Genomic DNA, 20,641 nt, shown 5'->3' with positions numbered 1-20,641 from the left:
TATGACCTCGGCAGTTGTTTCTCTGCTTTCTGTAAGGTGGGGGTGTGGAATGTGGTCTGTCTATCTCCCCTGTCTTTAGACACAGAGTCTCCTGCTTACAACCTTCTCTTCATGATTCAACAATTAAGCATGTCAAGAAAACAGTGTAACACATTCCCAGCAGATCAAGGATACAGAGTGATGCACATTTATCTAATGAACTAATATGTGAATATGTTCTGTTAACTCAAAAGTATAATGAGAACTAAACTACATACAGCTCACACACTCTATATTAAAGGGTATAATGTGATCTACAGCAGTATTCTAATTCAACTACTTTGATTACATATATAAGGTAACATATAATAACAGAATAATCTAATAATTCCCCCTTTTGATCTCTGAAAGAGATCACTTACAACATGCACTCCAGGGTCGCAAGGTCCAGGTTTTCTTGATCCTGAGGCCCTCTGTCCCCCTTTAACGGGTGGACCATATGTGGGATGACCTCTGTGTTCACGCAGTTCAGATGCAAGCAAAGTTAGATTTACAACCATAACAGCAGTTACAGATGACTCTCCCATCACTCCCCAATTCTCCCACAGCTTTATTTTGGTGCTCCAGTTTTCCACTCCCATTTTAATGCCCCCTTATACCTTTCAAATGTACTTAGACTAGAACCTCTGTCTAAGGAGCTTTTAACCTTTATTTTTATTGCTGCAGCTACCAGTGTCTTCCAGTTGGGTGATTCTCAGCTTCTTTCTTCGACCTCCGGGGTTAGACCACCCTTTAGTCATTGCACAGTTCTGGGGATTATTCTGCCCCGATTTCAAACAAAGATCTGTGTGTTTTGGGTTCACCGCCGTGTCCCCCTTTTTGCCAAGAGCCTCTTGAACCTCGTTGGTCTGGTGTTCCTGGTTTTCGCCAACCCCTTCATGGTTATTGCTGTGTTTGTGGGATCCATCTTCTCCAGGAGCCCAAACGTCATGACACTTGACCCCAGTTGCTGTCTCGGCAGTCCCTACATCTGTCCCTGCTGTGAAGGGTCCTCACATCTCCGGGTCCCCGTCTGGTGTCTGTTCCTTTCTCTGCAAGAGACAGAAAACCAAAACACCTCTCTCTCTAGCCTTGATAATCTAATATTGTTATCCATTGTTCTTCTAATGATTCAAATTTGGTTTAAAATATTATGTTCAGAACCTATTCTAATCATAATCTATGTGTGTGTAAAAGAAATCAAAAATTAGTGAACCCTTTCTAAGTCTAACACATTATAAGCTTAAGTTTTACCATAGCTAAATTATTAAACACACAAATAAAGTCATAAAATGTTCATAACACCATTGTTTGATGTTCGGACTCAACTCCCCCTTTTTGACACACTCCCATGTGTCAATTCATTGGAGCTAGACACTTAAAAGAGAAGGTTAGTGACATCATATCTGGTAACTGGTCCATCCAGAGCTGTAACATTTTGAAATGTACATACAACAAGCCAAACCACACCTTGGTCACACCAACCCTTTTCTGCCCCGAAGATGTCCAATGCCATCCTAGTATGGACTGTCAAAAGTGGCTTTAACGCTGACTATCCTGACAATCCATTTTATAACGTTTCCTGGTCAGATTTGCCAATCTCTGCACCAGGGTTTTAAACTTTTCGCCATTTCCATTAGTTGTTATTTTTATTTAGTTTCGACTCCAGATTTTCAATTTTTACCAGTTGTAATTAGTTTTTACCAATTCTTTGCTAGTTTAGTGTAGTTTTTATTTTCTGAAAATCCTTAGTTTCAATTTAGTTTTATTTGTGTTTTGCAAAAATTAAGTGTAACAAAATCCCAGTTCCATCATATCAGTCATGCTCTTCTGGTTATCCTTGGGTGTTGAGACTAATAACTATTAACTCTTGCCGCACCGTGTGGTCCTAATTTTGGTTGAAGTGAATTGATAACCTTTTGAAGGCGATTGTTTCACACCTTTATTTAGATGTCCCAGTCCTGTTGTCTCGGGATACATCACGCTGCCTTATCTGGGGTTAGCTGTTTTCTGGGGATGCGGGTTGAGTGGGTGAGCTCTTCAAGGAGGGGGAGTGTGCTCCCCCTGATGAGGTCTTCTAGGTAAGCTAGGTTAACCTTCTTGTGTGAGCTTTTCAAGTGCACTTTAAGGTTAGTGGGACTTTTAGTTTTATAAATGTCCCTCATGACCCCCTGATGACCCAGTACTTCATTTTTGCACACTGTAGTACACATTTTAGTTTTTGCTTGTAGCTCGCATACTCTACTTGCCACTCCTCTAAGTCCTGATGTTTCTTAGAGAGGGCAACAGTACCTTTAAAATTATATCACATGTGTGGGGGTGTGGCCTTGCCAATTGTTTTGCCCACCTTTTCAAAATGGCTGGCGTGCCCACAAGCACATTTCATGGAAAAAGAAAGGTAAGCTTGATATTTACATTTAAAATGTTTTGTTAAACTCAGATTTTTATTTTATTCTTTTTGCAAGTACCCCTCCTCGGTGGCGAGAAACTGTTGGTGTGGTCAAGTGGGTGCTCTGGAAACAAACGCTCAGGACAGAACAGTTATCAGTCATGTACTTCCTACAAGTTTTGCATATGTTTTATTCCATATTGATCCTCTGAGTGTAATGGTACATTTTAATTTGAATTTATCCAAACTAAACACAATATTTTCTTTATTTACTTTGCTCTTGTTCTTTTGCAGTACCACATCCTATCAAATGTCCCTGTCGATTATATTCTACATTTAATAACTTACTATTTCAAGTGAGAACCTAAATCATGTGGACCAATGTTTATTCTTGCATATCTCTATTCTGAATGTGGCCAGTCATTCATAGGTATTGTTCAATTTTGGCGATTTTCCTCTATAAAATTTAATTGACTTTTTACAGTGGCCTGCTGTGGTTAATAGTAACATATTCCAGTCATGAGTGGTATCAAAAGTCTTCTCCACTGTAGCATTTGGCATTCCCAATAATATAACATGATACCTTACTCAAAACACAGCTAATATAGCACAGTTTTCTTAATGCAAACATTGGTAACTCAAAATCAGCAACCACAGTGTTAAGTCTGCAGTTCATACTTATGTGAAGCTAGAGTCTCCTCCTCCAGTCTCTCTTATCCTCCTGCTCCTGAAAAAACAAAACAAAACAAAGCGAAGCATCCACCCTTCTCTTGACGGCTGGGTGAATTGTTTATGAATTGTTTATTGGCATTTACTAATCCTAAAGTGGGTGCAGTCATTGTCTCAGTATCAAGTCAGTCAAAACTTTTAGTCGTCAGTCCATCACAGTCCATTCACATGCATACCTCCATACACATTCATACCAGATGTTGCTGATAATGGAGTCTCCCGCTCAACCTATTCGAGCCTTCATCACCAGCAAGATGACGTCATCATTTTAAAGGAAAACAATTCCTTGTTGTTTTTTGGGCCGGATTGACTCGGTGCAATCCTTTTAGATCAGTGTTCCCTATAAGTGAATTTCTCCCAAGCCAATTACAATCATGGAGAAGCACACTTTGCAACTGTTTACAGTAATAATATTTTATAGCGCTTTAAATTTCAATCTTTCAGGCCTTGTTTAAAGAGCTGATTGTTAAATCATGAACTCACAAAATATCAACATATCACCACCGGTGGATCACACCTCTCAGATGTTTTTTCTCCAGTGCACTGTAACAAAAACGAAAACAGACATAACCAACAAAATACTACTAAAATAACACAAACTAGGGCCCGTTGCAGACATGTCCAAGCATAAAACTATCCCTCTCTCGCTTACGAGAAAGAACACAAGCCAAAGCTCACTGATAAAATCAAGCTAGCGCTAAACAAAACCAAACAATCAACCAGAAATTCACAGGAACATTTTGCTTCCTGCCGGGACAATATTGTGTGGGAATGAGAAGCTCAGGTGCCGTAACACCTTTTGTTCCTCCTTGAATTAAAACTCAATCACAGAAAATGCCGTACTCCGACCTAAAACTTACACTATTAATTCATCATTTTCACTCTGTGCCACTGTTCCTCATCAGGGCTGTGTGAAGCACAGCAAAGAATTCAGTCAAGGCCTTGAGCCATAAACAGACATCACGCACAGACATTGTTTTCATAACCAAACCATTTTAGAGCTTATTCCTAAAATCTACATAAATGCCTTCTAGGTGACATATAACACATTCTAAGTAATCAATGGCTCCTCATAAAAATTATGCATTGGGATGTTTGTGTGCAGCATTTTGCATATCAGCATAAGCAAAGCATTCTTCATTGCATCAGCGTGTGTGTGTGTGTGTGTGTATGTGGATCACTCTTCATTGCACAAGCGTGTGCATGTGTATGTGTGTGCATCACTTCTCAGTGAATCAACATTCCCGTGTGTGTGTGTGTGTGTGTGTGTGTGTGTGTGTGTGTGTGTGTGTGTGTGTGTCATTTCTCACTCACTCAACGAGTGCACGTGTTCATGTGTGTATTTCACTTCATTCTGAATCTGTGTGTTTGGAGACGTGTGTGTGTGTGTGTGTGTGTGTGTGTGTGTGTGTTCATCACTTTCCTGTTCTGGTGTTCTGGGTAAACCACGGCCTGAAGCATGCCCTGGGGTCCTGCCCCCCTCCTTTTCAGTTTGTTTGCGACCATTGCTGCTGCTGCTGCTCAAAATTCAGTCCGTCCTGGTTCTGACCCCAATTGGGGCAGTCCTTTCTCCAGTGTCGATGTTCACCGCAGGTGAAACCTGCATCTTCTTCTGTGTTTTTGTCCATTCTGAGGTGCCTTCTGTCCTCAGTTACTCCTCTTGTCTCGGTCACGCCCTTTTTCGCCACCCGATCATCCGTGTTGGTCCATCACTGTCCTGCACAGTGTGAATGCAAAGTTATCAAGGTCAGCATTCTTTCGCTCGGCCTTACTTTTCATTCGGGCTTGGCGGGCGTCTCGTCACAGCTCTGTCAGCTGACGCAGTCTGGGAATTTTCCCCCGTGTAGTGAAACGGGCCTTAGGTTTAGTGCTCTCCGTCTCGGCTGCATGAGATCACATTCCTGCAGGTCTGTTGACATTCTCAGGTCGTTGTTGTGGGTCCAGCTGTTGCAGCATTTGGTCAGTGTCACGTATGGGGGAGAGCAGGAGTCCAGTCAGCCTCGGCTTTCAGGGCCGGCAAAGCAGCCTGTAATTAAATATGTATAGAAAAAACAAAAACAAAACAAAACAAAAACAAACGAACAGGAAAATTATGTTGTGTTCGCTGTGTTATTCAGAGGGGAGACACACCGGGACCAGGCCCTGTGTCAGCCTTCTCTCCCCCTTTTTTTTTTTTTTTTTTTTTCTCTCCCGATATAATCAACTCCTAACCCACCAAGTTGACAGGACAACACAAGTACATATTAAAATTCTTAAGATCATGTTTAAAAACCCAAAAAAGGAATTTTCTTTCATTCAGTAATCACTTTTATTAATCAATCAACAGAAAACATGTCACAATTTGACTCTTTTTACCACTAAATTTGTTGCGTCTTGCCTGGTTGGTTAGACCAGTGTTCCTTTTTTTTTTTTTTAGTTAAATTGTTGTCCTGCAACCCAGAGGGTTTCTTTGTCAGTAATGTATAGACTTCATCATTTAAGTATGTTAATTTTTCTTTAACCTTGCTGGAAAATCTTCACGTGTTCATGAGTGTAAGCTGTTTCTTCATTGCGTGTATGTGCATTTGTATAAAAGCAGGTTAATTTTATCTTTTCTCAAACTAGGCGTTACCTTAAAAGGAGCCTTTCTCTCAGATTTCTCTGCTTGTGTGTTTTTGTTTCACCTTTTTGTTGTGATGCTCCGGACGCCTTCCCAACCTCCACAAGTCCGTTGGCCCCAATTTTATGTGTTAAAACTTCTCTTAATTTCTCCTCTAATTCTCTCCTCGCTGCTGTCTTTTTCACAGCTGCTGATTCGTGCTGGGTGTGGTTCCCATTACCTATAATTTTGCTTCGGCCGCTGTGCTTGTGGGGGCAGTTGGTCCAGGTCCGCAGCTTCCTGTATTAACACACTAAGAGATTTATTTTAATTTCATTTTCATCGCTTTTAAACCGATAAGCAGGCAACACGCCTACCTTGACAGCGTAAACTGTACGCCAGTCTCCCAACACATTCCTCTCTCTACTCCTCCATAATTCTCCACTGCACACCTCTTACTATCTCTCCTTTTTATTTTTATTACACCACAGAGTAATACACCCAATTATGCCCGTCTATCTCCATGTGGCTCCAAATTCCCTCTTTATTTTAATTTCACACTCGTCAGGGGACAGGCACACAACAATTTCAACCACTGAAACGAGGAATTCAACCTTTTTATATTTCTTTACTAATCTAGACTCAACGTTTGTTCGCAAAATGTGTCTTGTTCTAGTCCGGAATAAATGTGAACCCGTGATTACACGGCCGTTCCAGTGTTATATCCGTAGCTATGCGGGGGCCCTCACCTCCCCAAGTCACCACCTCGGCACCCGGACGACGCCGGTCCTGGCCACGCGTCCACGGACAGGAGGGTCGCCACTCCTAGGGCAAAATGTTCCACAGGTACACTAGGCATCAACCTTTGATCCTAAAATGTGTATTTGCTCTAATGTCCTCCTAATCAAACACATCAACCGTCACTGTCACTGTGTTCAGACTTCACACACACAAAAAGCACACTCAGAGCGCGCCTCACCCACGGCCAGAGCGCGCCTTACACACACAGCGCGTTACACCATCAGTGTGACACACAGAGAGCGCCTCTCATCAGCAGAAATTTGCACAGAAACCTCTGAGCTCAACTATTAGATCTTCTTAAAGCACACTGCACCATAGACCAAAATACCCCTTTCTCTGCGCTTATGACCGCCACCACGGGGCAAAGTCGCATCATAAAAGTGATGCTTGCATCCCCGAAGTTATACCCGACATCATAAACCAGGTGTTGCTATGTACTAAATTTTTACTTTGTATTATGACCGCAGCCCTTTATACTCGACTGACGCCACAAACCACCGTCAAAACCTCTATCCAATGTACTAAAACTAGCACCAACCACTACTGCACTTCACGGCCGCACCACCGGAACACGCCGTATCATAAACCAAACCTACGGACGTGTTTCACTCTCGCGTTGCCAGCGTTCAACTGCACCGTGAAGCCAGCATCTGCTTTTCCTTAAATCAACTTCTATTTCATAGCCGGCAAAAGCCAGGACGTCACTGACACCATAAACAAAATAAACAAACCTCGACTTCAATGTACTGGACTAATGGCCGCGTCTTCAGAAGAAATTCTAACGTATTATTGCTACAGAAGCCAGTATTAGACAAAATTAAATGTGGAAGGTAAAGTGGCTGCAACTAGCTCAACGTAGTATCTTATTAGTTTCTCGGTAGAAGCAGTTTATTTAACACACTGGAATTCAGCCTCAACTTATGTTGTTAGTATCTTGCGCCAAAAACCAGACACCGACAAATTTACTGTGAAAATACATGTGACTCAGTGAACAGATTAATTTGGAAAGCCCAATATGCACATTTGGTATTTATAATACAACAGGCTGTGCTTACCTTTCTGTTTTAGGCCGGCCTTCTGTTCACTTTGCCCCACGATCTCACCAAAGGCCAAATCTACACCTCCTCAGCACACCAAAGATCCGGGTCACACGGCACCAAGTTGTTGAATTCTCCCAATTCTTTGAATCTTTGGGCTGAAGGAAGGACAATACTCGGTGTATAAATGCTCAATCAACAATCATTTATTTCCATACAATTCAACAATAAGAGCATTACAACGTCCGGACGGGAGAGATGCTACCAGAGGGTCAGGCACATGTCTCAAAATGGTGACGGGTTGCTCAGCTTTTTATAGTCTCTAGTGGCCCCCAGCTAGTCGTAAAAGCCAAAACATCACATTTTTTCTCTGTTACAGCGCCTAAGTTATGACCTCGGCAGTTGTTTCTCTGCTTTCTGTAAGGTGGGGGTGTGGAATGTGGTCTGTCTATCTCCCCTGTCTTTAGACACAGAGTCTCCTGCTTACAACCTTCTCTTCATGATTCAACAATTAAGCATGTCAAGAAAACAGTGTAACACATTCCCAGCAGATCAAGGATACAGAGTGATGCACATTTATCTAATGAACTAATATGTGAATATGTTCTGTTAACTCAAAAGTATAATGAGAACTAAACTACATACAGCTCACACACTCTATATTAAAGGGTATAATGTGATCTACAGCAGTATTCTAATTCAACTACTTTGATTACATATATAAGGTAACATATAATAACAGAATAATCTAATAGTAATAAAAGGGAAAAGGCAGGAAGAGAAAAAGAGAGAAGGAGGTGCTGGAAAAAGGTGGAGACTACGAGGAAAGAGGAACGGAGAGAGGACGTCCTCAGTTCAGTTGTGAAGGCACTTCAGTCCTCTTTTTTTGATAGGGCAGGGAGATGTTTTAATGTCTCCACACATTTTTAAAGTAAAGGAGACAAGCTGTTTAGGACAATGGATGCCCTATCATAACTTCCCTTCAGCAGGTGAGTGCATTTCTTTCATCTTTTTCTTTGTCTTTAATTGCAGAAACTAAAGTGAAAACTTTGCTTTGAGGTCACATTTCAATGTTTTAGTTATAAATGTGATGATTTATTTACTGCCGGAAAGTGGATGAAAGCTTTATGTGAAACAGATGAAAGACTTTAATAGGAGCATTAAGAGAGAGAGATTAAAGGCATGACTGTAATACTGATTTTAAATGGAAGTGAGATAGTAAACTTTTTAACTTGCAATCACTTATATTAATTATACACAGTTTCTAAAGGTCAACATATTATGATCTCATACCTACATGTATGTTAACACATAGCGCCTGGATGGACGTGCAAACATAAGTGTCTTTCATAAAATCAGCTTCTACCTGAGTTATAAAGAGCCGACTGTGCTGTGAATAAACTGATTATGGCAGCGCGCGCACACACACACACACACACACACACACACACACACACACACACACACACACACACACACACACACACACACACACACACACACACACAGGGTGGAGAGAAACACAGAGAAATGCTTGTTTCTGTCACTTCCCACTTTCGGGGGTTGTGGCAGTCAGGTCAGAGTATTTCTCTTTCTGTGCGTTTTACAGCAACCAAACTAAATCTAACCAGCAGTCCAACAGCAATGAAACGAGGCCACGTGCTGTGGACTAGTAACAAAAACTCGCACTGAAGATAAAAGCATCAAGGTTTTCCTTCATGATTTTATCTCAGTTTCTTTTGGTGCTTTTTCTTTTTTTTTAATTTTTTTTTTTTTATCTATCGACTTGTTTTTTGTCTACTTTATCTGCTGCTGGCACAGGTTTGTCCAGAGGTACACAATCTGCGTCCTTAGATCTGTGTTTGCTTTGATGTTTTACACGTACAGATTTTCTTTATACCTCTAACCAACTCTAGGCTAGGGGTATAAAATACATCATATTTACATAAAATACATCTTATTTTATAAGACACTTCAACCTTCAACAATTGGAGTCTTTTGGTTTGGAGTCTTCTCCCACCCCCATTCTCTGCGGCCTGCTGGAGCGGGAGGGCTAGTAGGAGGAGTTGGCCGTCCGACTGCGGTCTGGGGTGTGGGGCCTCCCTGCTGCTGCGGAGTCGGGGTGGTCTGCCTCTCCCCACCGCAGGGAAAAGGGTAACACCACCTGGGTCTGGGTGCAATTCCCCCCTCCAGGGGCAAGGGTACCTAGACCCGGTTTGTAGAGTACGCTTGGGGTGTGTGATTGTGTGTACAGCGTCTCTTTATGTCTGTCTCCACGTTGGTTGAGTGTGGAGTGAGTGCATATGAGAGCATGAGGGTGGGAATGGATGTTTGTGTCTGTGGGTGCCTGTATGTCTGTGTCTATATGTCAGGTTGGGTATCAGACGCCACCTCTCTGGGGACACCTCAGGCCCTCCAAGGTTTGGAGGCCTATCTCCACCCACCACCACTTCCCCTGCCGGTGGCGGACTCCCTCAGGTGTCGGTGTGTTGGTGGTTCTTTGTGTCTGGGGGTGGGCGTCCGGGTACACACCGGCTCACTCCTTGGCGGCCGCTTGTCGGGGCCTGGGGCCTGGGGCTCGCTCGGGCCCCTTTGGAGGTGGGGTGCCCCCGGCCTCTCGGCCTGGGGCTCGGTCACTCAGGCACAGCTGGGGGCCGGCGGAGCTCACGGGCGCGTCACTGCAACTCCCCCTGACTTCTGCTCCGCGGCTGCTGGGCGAGCCCTCATCTGGGACTCTCCTCAGCTCTTACTGGAACAGTGGCGCGGCTGCCCCTCTGTTGGTCTTCCATGGTCTCTTGTGTTCTGGGGGCCTCTGGATGTCTGGAGTTTTGATCTCCTCCATACCCGCTTCACACCCTGGAGGACGGGGCTGTGGCCCCCCCACACTCCCTAGCAGATCATTACATGGAGAAACCTTTGGAATGCAAGCATGCTGATCCACACAGGTATGCACACATGGGTATTCACAGACGCGGACTAAAGCTTTCTTGGCTGCTGCCTCAAAGCACACTGTGCGCTGTCTATCTTGCGTGCTGCACAATATCGTTTATTATTTAGTAAATATTGATATCTATGACTAGCTAGTTTATTGTGATGGTGCTTTGTTTTCTCTATTATTATGTTACTCTTTGTTGTTTGCTGTCTCCTCTGTTTGTTTTTTTTGTTTGTTTTTTTTTTTTTCTCCATACAGGTGACCCAGGAGTTCTTTTTTTTTTTCTCTCTCTTCCCCCCCCCCTTCTCACCGTCTCTTCTCCCCTTTGGTTTTCTTTCTTTCTCTCCCCCTCTTTCTCTCATTCATTCCCCCTGTCCTATTTATTAAAAAACAAAAAAAAAACAAAAAAAAACAAACAATCCCCTTAGACGTCAAAGGTCATTAGGAGGATTGTTTTTTCCAGCATTTTCTGATGGCAACTTTGTTTGAGGATTTGTTGCTGCATGTTTCAGGCTGCCGTTGGCCTTCGTATCCAGCTGCATTAACTTTGGTGAACTTCAGCTTATCTTAAAACTAGTATTTTCCCCTTCCCTAGCATTAGTTGTACTTTATATGGTGTTACACGTCAGTCAGCATGTTGGCCTTTGAATGTTAGTTAACTCCTAGCACTGCTTCACAGAACTGTGATTGCAGCTGTAGATGAAACTTGTACATGGCCATGTTACAGTGTTGTTTGGCCTTTTTGTGGTGCTGGCCATTAAATTAAGATGATAAGATGTTTTCATGAGTTGTAGGTGCATAAAGGTAAAAGACAGGTAATTTTATCCCATGGCTAGGTGGTTGCAAGGTAATATGATGGCATCATAACATTTCATATCGTTAAGGGCCGTCAGAGGGTTAAGATGTACTTGTGTGCCAACTTTAGCTGTTCAAGTTCTGATCAAGTAGATGGGACTAGATGAGTTAATGGCCAAAGAAGCAAACACACAGACAGATTTCTGTAGGAAGATACTGGAACCTTTGTACAACCACTAATGAAGGTTCATGTACCTCTTCTTCTTTTGACTGGCCCAATCAGAGGTCATCACAGCAGGTCATCTGCCTGTATCTAACCCCGTCTATAGCATCTTCCTCTGTCACACCAGCCATCTGCACGTCCTATTTCACTACATCTATGAAACTTTTCTGTGATCTTCCTTTTTTCCTCCGACCTGGCAGCTCCGTCTTCAACATCCTTTATCCAACATATCCCCTTTTCCTCCTCTGTACATATCCAGTCCATCTCAGCTTTGCTTCTCTAACTTCGCCTCCAAAACGCTCAACCTGAGCTGATCCTCTGATATGCTCATTTGTAATCCTGTCGATCCTGATCACTCCCAGTAAAAATCCTATCATTTTCAACTTTGCCATCTCTAGGTCTACCTCCTGTTACTCTAAATAGCCTAAGTGATTGAGAACAACAACTTAAAGTGGTATATTTTTCATTGTAGTGATTTTCAGCACTTCAAGACAAACAGATTTGTTGAAAACAAATGACCATCCAAACCACATGCCAAGATGCTATCTGAGGATATGAAAGAAGGGGACATCACAAGAAAAGCGGAGGACTAAAAGCCACATGTTTTAATTTATCTTTAGGAACAATGGGTCACTTGTCTTTTCCTAGATGTATCTTTAGCCTTAAGTGTTTAGGATTTCCTTAAAAGACAATCCACCATGTTCAAACGGTGGCTGATGGCCCTGGTGGCCCGTGTTGGCCTCATTGTGCTGACCCTCTGCTGTTGCGTGCTGCTGCTGTATCTCCTGGCCTGCAAACCTGTATCTCACGGCAGCCAGCAGTCTTTGCCATGGGCTGGAAGTGCCACCAGTAAGGAGAGGTACATGGCTTTACTGCAGGAGAGGGAAGACTCTCACAGACATTATATCAACAGCCTGACAAAGCAAATAGCCCAGCTGAAGGAAGCTCTGCAGGAGAGGACGCAGCAGCTTCAGGAGTCCCTGGATAAAGCTAAAATCAAAGGGATCCTACCTCAGGGTTTGGAGAGCCTGCACAAAACCCCAACGCAGTCTGATCTGAAGGTAGGACAAGAAAATAAATACATTTTGTGTGACATTATAGCTGTAGTAGTAAATGCTACATGATGTCCTCCAGGAGTTCTTCCGCTCCCAACTGAACCAGGCAGAGGTGAACTCAGGTGTGAAGCTGCCCAGCGAATATGCACTAATTCCTTTTGACACTTTCACCCTGCAGAGGTAAGTGGGACAGCGGCGCAGTAGGAGCCCCCCAGGAGCGCTGTGTAGCACTTAAATTTTACCTTATGTTGGCTGTTAAGTGGGGTTTTGTTTTTTCATCCAGCGTGTACCAGCTGGAAACAGGGCTGACCAGGCATCCAGCGGAGAGGCCTGTGAGAAAAGACCGCAGAGATGAGCTGATAGGGACTGTGGAAACAGCTCTGCATGTCCTGAATGGACCCAAGCATCACACTGACAACATCAGGAGAAAACACACATTCTCCCCTTCAGACTTTATCCAAGGTGAAAAAGACCTCAGGTTATTCATTCATGTTGTACACACAGATTCATACACTGCATTAATTTGTTTGCAGAGAGCTAAGAAATTGTAGGAAACTAGTGGCCCAATAAAACAGAATGCATATCATGATGCTTTCTTCTCCATCGCAGGGCTGACTCGCACAGAGCGGGACAGAGGAAGCATTTACGAGCTGACGTTTAAAGGTGACAGTCCACAGGACTTCACGCAGCTTGTACTCTTCAGGCCTTTTGGCCCCGTGATGAAAGTGAAGAGCGAAATTGTGAACACGCAAAACATCATCATCAACATCATCGTACCTCTGTCCAAGAGGGTGGACACATTCAAACAATTCATCAAAAACTTCAGGTAACATTTAGAAGTAAATTAACAAACAGGCACCCAGTAAACATACTCCACATGGGGCCACAGTGGAAAGACCCCAGTACTGCTCGGAAATGTGGTGAGGAGTTGCTCCACATTTCATGCTGGCTCCAGGGCCACAGTGGGCTTGGCCATAGAAAACCTATATAAGGGCCCCAAAGGGCAAAACTGCTGTGGGGCTTGTGTTTAGACACCAACTTGGGGTCCACGTGGAATAAGTGTGGGTTTGCCCTGGCCTCACAGCCCCACAGCTACCCACAGTGGGGAGATTTTTGCTGTACATCTGATCCCAGCACAGACATCTGGAGATACATCTGGAAACCAATAAAACTCATTGCCTCTTAGTAAGGAGACAATGCACAGATTTAAAGACGGCCCTAATTTTAAAAAAGGTCATTTTCAGCTCAGTTTCATTGAAATTTTCCCACATTTGTTCATATGTCTGTTTCATTTAGAGAGGTATGCATCCAGCAGGACGGCAGGGTTCATCTCACCGTGGTCTACTTTGGTCGAGATCAGATAGACGAGGTAAAAGCTGTGCTGGACCAGACCACTAGGTATGTACAAACCATTTCATAGTTCACTCATCATCTAATTTCTAATATCTCATCTCTAATACTGATCGCTTGCAGATTAGTCCAGAGTTGTCTATAACACTTAAATTTGCAGGAGTTGGAGATTTTTGCATCAATCAGTTATAGTGAAATTGTGACGAGACTCTACAGATCTATGACTCTCATGATAATGTGCACTTGCAAGAAAAATATTAAACTCCCGTTGTCTCTTCAGTCTTAAGAAATGTGTCTGTGCTCGGGCACGAGTGTTTAACGGCTGCAGGCAAACAAAAATAAGTCCTGTGAGGCTTCTGCACCTCCAGGGATACACACATGCTGTGGCTGTGCAGGCTATTGTGGTGTTATCATCACAGCTTGTACATATATATCCGCAGGCTGCAGAAATATTAAGACTAATCAAACATCCACGAAAGTCCTCCTCCTGTTTTCTTTTTCCGTCTTTCCCCTCAGAGAGACTCGGTTCAGGAGCTTCACGTTGATCCAGCTGAATGAGGAGTTTTCTCGCGGCCGGGGCTTAGACGTGGGTGCCAGGGCTTGGAGGCGCAGCCAGAACATTCTGCTCTTCTTCTGTGATGTTGACATTCACTTTACAGCTGATTTCTTAACTTCCTGTCGTCTCAATGCAGAACCTGGTGAGAGTCCCGACCCCCCAAGTGGTTCCTGCAATCATGAATAAAATAGCTTAATGAGAAACTACAGCTGATGGAGCAGATAAAATCAGTTCCGTGGGTGTTATTAAATATTGTGGTTGATTAGATCTCAGGCTGAAGGTGAGCGCTTTCCTTTGAGCTGGTCTGTAAAGTCATCAACATGCAATATAAACTGTTAAACATTTTCAAGGACAGAGAAGTAAGTTCTCATATAAGGTAAACCACAGGTTCTACTTACAATGGTTACACTGATTTTTATGCAAACGGGAAGACCTGTCACCCGACAGTCACCTTGAAATGCCTCGAGGCACTTATTTAGCTCCACTTAGAAAACTGCATGTATAGAATCACAAGTCAAATCTGGTAAAAGGTTTACTGACCCAATTAATATTTAAAAATGAATTTCCCCTTGAAACTTAACACTTCTTTGACTATCTTTGTGGTTTCAAAATTGCCCCACAGTTCAGTAAGGAGATCCCTTTGCAGAAGTGAACATGATTTACTAAGATAGAGAAATTAATTAAAGTATTTGGTGATTAGACTTAGATGACCCATCATCTAAGAATCAGGTCTCTCACATCATCTCACAGAATCCCAGCAGTGCTAGGATTTAGCACAGGTGGTGAAAATTAAGACTGAGGCTTGAATGGAGCTCTGACTGAGGTGTCTGTGAGGTGGAGATGGGGAGGAGGTGGGTTGCATGAGAGTCTGGCGGGGATGATAGCAGTGAGCAGAGATTTAAGCCACGGAGAGTAGAGGCTGATCGACTCAAAGAAGATGAACAAGAAGATGACTGGACTGGAGTAATGAGTAATGATGTCAGTATTGAGCCTGACAGTGTGGGAAAGTGGTAGTGATCTAAAGACACAGAGACACGGGGCCTAACGCCCAGGAAAGCCAGCAGATGAGTGATTACAGATCCTCCTTATTGAACTTATGCATGAGCTTCATTTTTAGTCTTACTGGGACACTTTTTGCCACTGTTAGCAAATTTCTGTTCAACTAGGTTTTTGGGTGGTCTCCAAAAAGCGCCATGTGACACTTAAATAATTTGCTCTGTTGAGCAGGTAGAAAGAATATCTTGCATTTTTGGATAGAATATAGGTAGATTATTGTGGCTGAATGCAAAAAAATAAACTGCCACTGTACTGTGTCAGCCAACAACATTAAATTCTAATTTCTATCAGTATCTTTAACACCTCGTGGTGTGTGATTATTAGCTGATGGAGACTCAGTGTCACATCTGCTCTTGCTGCTATGCAACGAGCAGCACGGTCCTGGCCTCATAAATTATGGCCCAGCTCCACTGAACAGGCATCTGCCAGAGCCAGCATGCTACAGGTGTCTGCACTGTCTGTTCTGAAAAATCACATGGGCACAGCTATCAAACAAGAAGAGGCAATAAACAGGTTAAGGTAAATAGGTTTGAAATTTTAAAAAATGGTAAATGGCCTGTATTTGTATAGCGCTTTACTAGTCCCTAAGGACCCCAAAGAGCTTTACACATTCAGTCATCCACCCATTCACACACTGGTGATGGTAAGCTACAGTACATTGTAGCCACAGCCACCCTAGGGCGCACTGATAGAGGCGAGGCTACCGGACACTGGCGCCACCGGGCCCTCTGACCACCACCAGTAGGCAACGGGTGAAGTGTCTTGCCCAAGGACACAACGACCGAGAATGTCCAAGCCGGGGCTCGAACCGGCAACCTTCCGATTACAAGGCGAACTCCCAACTCTTGAGCCACGATCACCCCATATCTAAAGCTTTTTAGATAAAAAATTTTTTTGTTCATCGATTTGGCTAATAAGGACAAGATTTACAAACGTTGACCTTTGGAGATTCATAAGCTCTGCTGGCAAAATTTCATTTTTTTTATCCACCGTGTAAGTAACAGTCAGCTTATACGGGTGTTAACTTTTAGTAAATAAATGATTGATGAATAGTCATTACTGTCATTTTGGGGGGTAACAGAACTCGTGTCTGCTTTGAGAAATATGAAACTTTTTAGATTTTGTCTCAGTCTTTGTGGCATTTCTGATATTTCTGGAAGTTTGTTAGCAGTCTCTTATTATAGCACTGAAGTGTGATTCTCTGGAAATTGTGTTCTTTCATTTCTTTGTTCAGGCTTGCTGGTTATCGCTTCCCATACCAACCACACAGTTCTATTCTTTTCACTCCAATGAAACCCTCTGTTGCTGCCAGTAAAGAAAAATCCATCTCTCCCCTCACTGCCAAAGTTTTTTTTTTTACAGCAAAAAACCGAGAGTGAGAGAGACCCACCGGTCACCAAGTGTTAAAAATAGAAAATGTGCATGCTACAGCTTGAATCATTAGGTGAAATATTAAAATCATTGTTTTATTAGTGTTTTACACTTCCTGTTTTTTGTTTGTAGAAGTGTGACATGTTTGGTGATGGATGGTAAAAGGCTGCACAATCAGATTACTAAGAAATATTCTATTCTTTGTAATATTACTATTACTACTATATTACAATTATTAAAGCAGATCACATTTCGAAAAGATTGTTATATAATTAGGATTACTTAATTATCTCTTTACAGATGGTCAGTTTTAAGATTATGAGCTGCTTCAAGAAAAACCATCTTCTTGAACTTTGTTGTGGGGGTTTATTTATTTCCATACAGAGTGCAGGAAATTCATTGTTTGAGTTCAAAGTAATATTTATATGAGCTTATTTAAATTAGATTACATACTTTTGTTATACTCTATGCTATATAAAATGCACATTAAATGACTGTAAATGTTTTAAAGTAACCTGTCACAGGATTCAGTGTGTCTGTTTAAACTGTTCTTGTAGGTAAGAGAGTGTACTACCCAGTGCTCTTCAGCCAGTACAACCCATCTATCATCTACAGAAATCAGACGCTCTTGCCTTCACTTCAGCAGCAGCTGGTAGGTTAATACAACACACAAACAGCTCAGTTACAGCAAATGTCATCCAGAGGTGATTTCTGGCTGCTCCTCTTCCCTCAGGTGATAAGGAAGGAGAGTGGATTCTGGCGTGACTTTGGGTTCGGCATGACATGCCAGTACAGGTCTGATTTCATCAACATAGGTAAAGACAGATATATTAATTTCATGTGAAGGAACACAATAAAGTTAAATGTTACTGCTCAACTAAACATAAGCCTTTAAAAAAAACCTAAAGTTCAGGGTTAACAAAACCCCTCGAATTTATTCACAAGAAACCCCTGCAAAATGTTTTTTTTTAAATATGTTAATTGTTAATTTTTATCTTTTAGTTATTTATTTAAAAGTTAGAATTGTTTCCTTTTTACTGCCAAATGACTTTGATTTGGTAGCCTCAGGCAGTGGAGCATTACAAGATAGCAAACCAGAGATTTTTACATAGTAATATAGTAAAAATGTCAAGTTCACTTTTATAGAATGTTAGAAAAACGGGTTCAATATTTTAGGTTAGATATTTCTTATACATATAATCTGCTGAGGAGCTTAACTGCTTTTCATTTATGTTAAAAAAAATCAAAACTGAACTTTACCTGATTAACCAGTTAATTGACCAGTCAGCTTCAGATCTGCTTTAAATTTTGGTTGATTGGGCTGTTAAAAAACGACAGTCATGGGCAGTAGAAGTCAAATTAATAGCAACTTCTTGATTTAATCCAGCCTTGGGATTTTATCTCCTGTCAGGTGGTTTTGATCGCAGCATCAAAGGTTGGGGCCTGGAGGACGTGCACCTGTACAGGAAGTACCTTCACAGTAAGCTGATGGTGATTCGCTTTCCAACTCGCAGCCTTTTCCATTTGTGGCACGAGAAGAGCTGTGCAGATGAGCTTCCTCCAGACAAGTACAAGATGTGTATGCAGACAAAAGCCATGAGCGAAGCTTCGCACAGCCAGCTGGGGGAGCTCTTCTCCAAACAAGAGATTCAGGTTCACGCTCAGAAACAGATGAAATGAGGAACTTCATGAGAGAAGTTAGTTTATATAATAAAAACATTATAATTCACTGATAAAGAGGATGTTTTGTGATGAGATTCATGTTATGTTTTGTGTTGATAAAACTGAGACATCTTATCTGCTTGTCTCCTGTGTGTTTTTTCCTTATCTAATAAGTTTCTTTCGGCGTGGTTACTGTAAGTTTCTTCAGCAAAAGACACGATGACAAAAAGCATCTGTTTGTTGAAAGGACATAAAGAACCTGAATCACATGTTTCATTTGAGTTTTTTAAAGCAAATATATATTTATTTTTAAATTATTATTATTACCAATAAAACACTTCTATAGACTCTCTCTTAAGATTTATTTTTGGGCTTTTCAGAATTATTTGACAGTTCAGCAGTGAAGCGTAGACAGGAGAGCGCTGGGGAAGACACACAGGATATGGGTGCTGGTCAGACCCAGCCCACTCTATGGCATACAGGCACCTGCTCAACCAGTGACCTAAACTGCTGCCTAGCACAAGCTGAACTGCCAGCATTAACTGTGTCTTTGTTTGAAATATTTCATTTTTCTCCTCATCTTTTTTTTTCCTCGATTTTTTGAGTTTGGCAAACAACTTTAAGGTGCTTTGCCACTTTCTTCTGATCTTTTTTCTGATCTTTCTTACTTAACCATCTTAAAAGGAAAGAAAAAAAAAGGAAAAACAGGGTTTGTAATTAAGAGTTTTGCTAGTTAAACAGGATTAACAGATCAAAACATTTTATTTTATCCAATGTTTTGCAAAACAGGGAAACCAAAACATGAAATATATCACAAATAGTATTAAGATAAATTATAGGCAACTTAACCTGACTGAGGGAGAAAACCCCCCAAAACAAATATGAGAATCGATGAAGTCTATGAAAGAAATTCATACTGCAGACTGCTGTCATATCCAGTTATGGCCCCATTTGATTATGGTCAGATCCAAAGGCCCTGGTGCTATAACCACTGATCTCTGTGGCCTGTTCATGAAACAGATCTGCTCTCTCTCTGGTCCTCATTTGCCACACCTTATTGCCATAGCTGAACAGCATTCTATTTTGTGTGGTTGCAGGAGTATTGCTGGTCAGTGTGAACTTCACGTGATCTTAAAAGATGAACCATGGGAAAACTGTCAGACCTGTTCTGCTCTGTTTAGCTAAACTTCCCTATTTGTTGGGGGAAAGGTTTATAAACGTTTATAAGGGTTTTCTGCAGTTTCACTTACCTTTTTCACGACGCTCTGCATTTAATCAGTAACAATGAGAAACACCCTGTTTCAGAATGACACTGAAAAACTAGTTCATCCATTTATTACTTCTTGGCTGGACTACTGTAATTCATCATTATCAGGATGTCCTAAAACTCCCCAAAAAGCCTTCAGTTAATCCAAAATGCTGCAGTAAGAGTACTGACAGGGACTAGAAAGAGAGAGCATATTTCTCCTCTCTTCATTGGCTCCCCGTTAAATCCATGTTCAAATTTAAAATCCTTCTCATCACATACCAGATCTTGATTAATCAGGCTGCATCTTATCTTAATGACCGCATCATCCAATTAGAGCACTTTGCTCTCACACTGCAGGCTTGCTTGTGGCTCCTAGAGTATTTAAAAGTAGAACCTGAGGCAGAGCATTCCACTTTCAGACCCCTCTCCCATATCCCGCTTCTAGTTTGGATTCAGGAGACAGAAATCACCTCTACTTTTAAGTTTAGGCTTAAAACTGTCATGAATCGCTGTGCGGCAGGCAGGAGTTGGACCCAAAATGCAGGACTCACAGACTCGGGGAGGTGAACTCAAAACACAGCTTTATTTGTTGGTAGAACAAACATACAAACTAGACTAAACTGGGAAACCATAAACTAAGAACTCACAGGGAGACACAGGGAGATCCACACACAGCATGAGGGATGACGTCACGCCGAACAGAGGGAGACGCAGACAGAAATACACAGAGGGTAAACGAGGAAAGTGGGAACACACGGGGAACACAGGTGACACTGATAATCATAACGAGACAGGGCGGGGTGAACTGAACATGACATGTACGGGCGTGAGAGTCACAAA

General features: G+C 42.2%; 1 protein-coding gene and 1 long non-coding RNA gene across 2 annotated transcripts; one reads left to right on the top strand and one right to left on the bottom strand.

The window, feature by feature from the left end:
- Window positions 1-3,560: 3,560 nt before the first annotated feature.
- LOC146657651 (uncharacterized) lies at window positions 3,561-8,252 on the bottom strand. The gene is made up of 2 exons (XR_014914086.1): window positions 7,571-8,252; window positions 3,561-5,162 (listed from the first exon to the last, which is right to left on the bottom strand). It is a non-coding gene; the product is annotated as an uncharacterized LOC146657651 (long non-coding RNA).
- Window positions 8,253-8,393: 141 nt separating this feature from the next.
- LOC146657650 (chondroitin sulfate N-acetylgalactosaminyltransferase 1-like) lies at window positions 8,394-18,687 on the top strand. The gene is made up of 10 exons (XM_085425894.1): window positions 8,394-8,541; window positions 11,975-12,563; window positions 12,637-12,737; window positions 12,841-13,019; window positions 13,167-13,383; window positions 13,854-13,955; window positions 14,424-14,605; window positions 17,448-17,542; window positions 17,624-17,705; window positions 18,302-18,687. Exons 2-10 carry the CDS (start codon window positions 12,201-12,203, stop codon window positions 18,568-18,570), a joined length of 1,590 nt encoding a protein of 529 aa, XP_085282020.1. The 5' UTR covers window positions 8,394-8,541; window positions 11,975-12,200; the 3' UTR covers window positions 18,571-18,687.
- The last annotated feature ends 1,954 nt before the right edge of the window (window positions 18,688-20,641 follow it).

The sequence above is a fragment of the Rhamphochromis longiceps genome, linkage group LG12 (assembly GCF_057381845.1).
Source record: "Rhamphochromis longiceps isolate RC_006_pf linkage group LG12, R_longiceps_female_GT1.1, whole genome shotgun sequence".
NCBI classification, from domain to species: Eukaryota; Metazoa; Chordata; class Actinopteri; order Cichliformes; family Cichlidae; genus Rhamphochromis; species Rhamphochromis longiceps.
Note: the sequence above shows the minus strand (reverse complement) of the source record. Positions and strands in the feature narration are given on the sequence as shown.

Coding starts and splice junctions, on each gene's coding strand:
- LOC146657650 (XM_085425894.1), top strand. CDS start 12,201: ATGTTCAAACGGTGGCTGATGGCCCTGGTGGCCCGTGTTGGCCTCATT. Junction 13,956..14,423: donor GTGCTGGACCAGACCACTAG/GTATGTACAAAC, acceptor CTTTCCCCTCAG/AGAGACTCGGTTCAGGAGCT. Junction 14,606..17,447: donor TCGTCTCAATGCAGAACCTG/GTGAGAGTCCCG, acceptor CTGTTCTTGTAG/GTAAGAGAGTGTACTACCCA.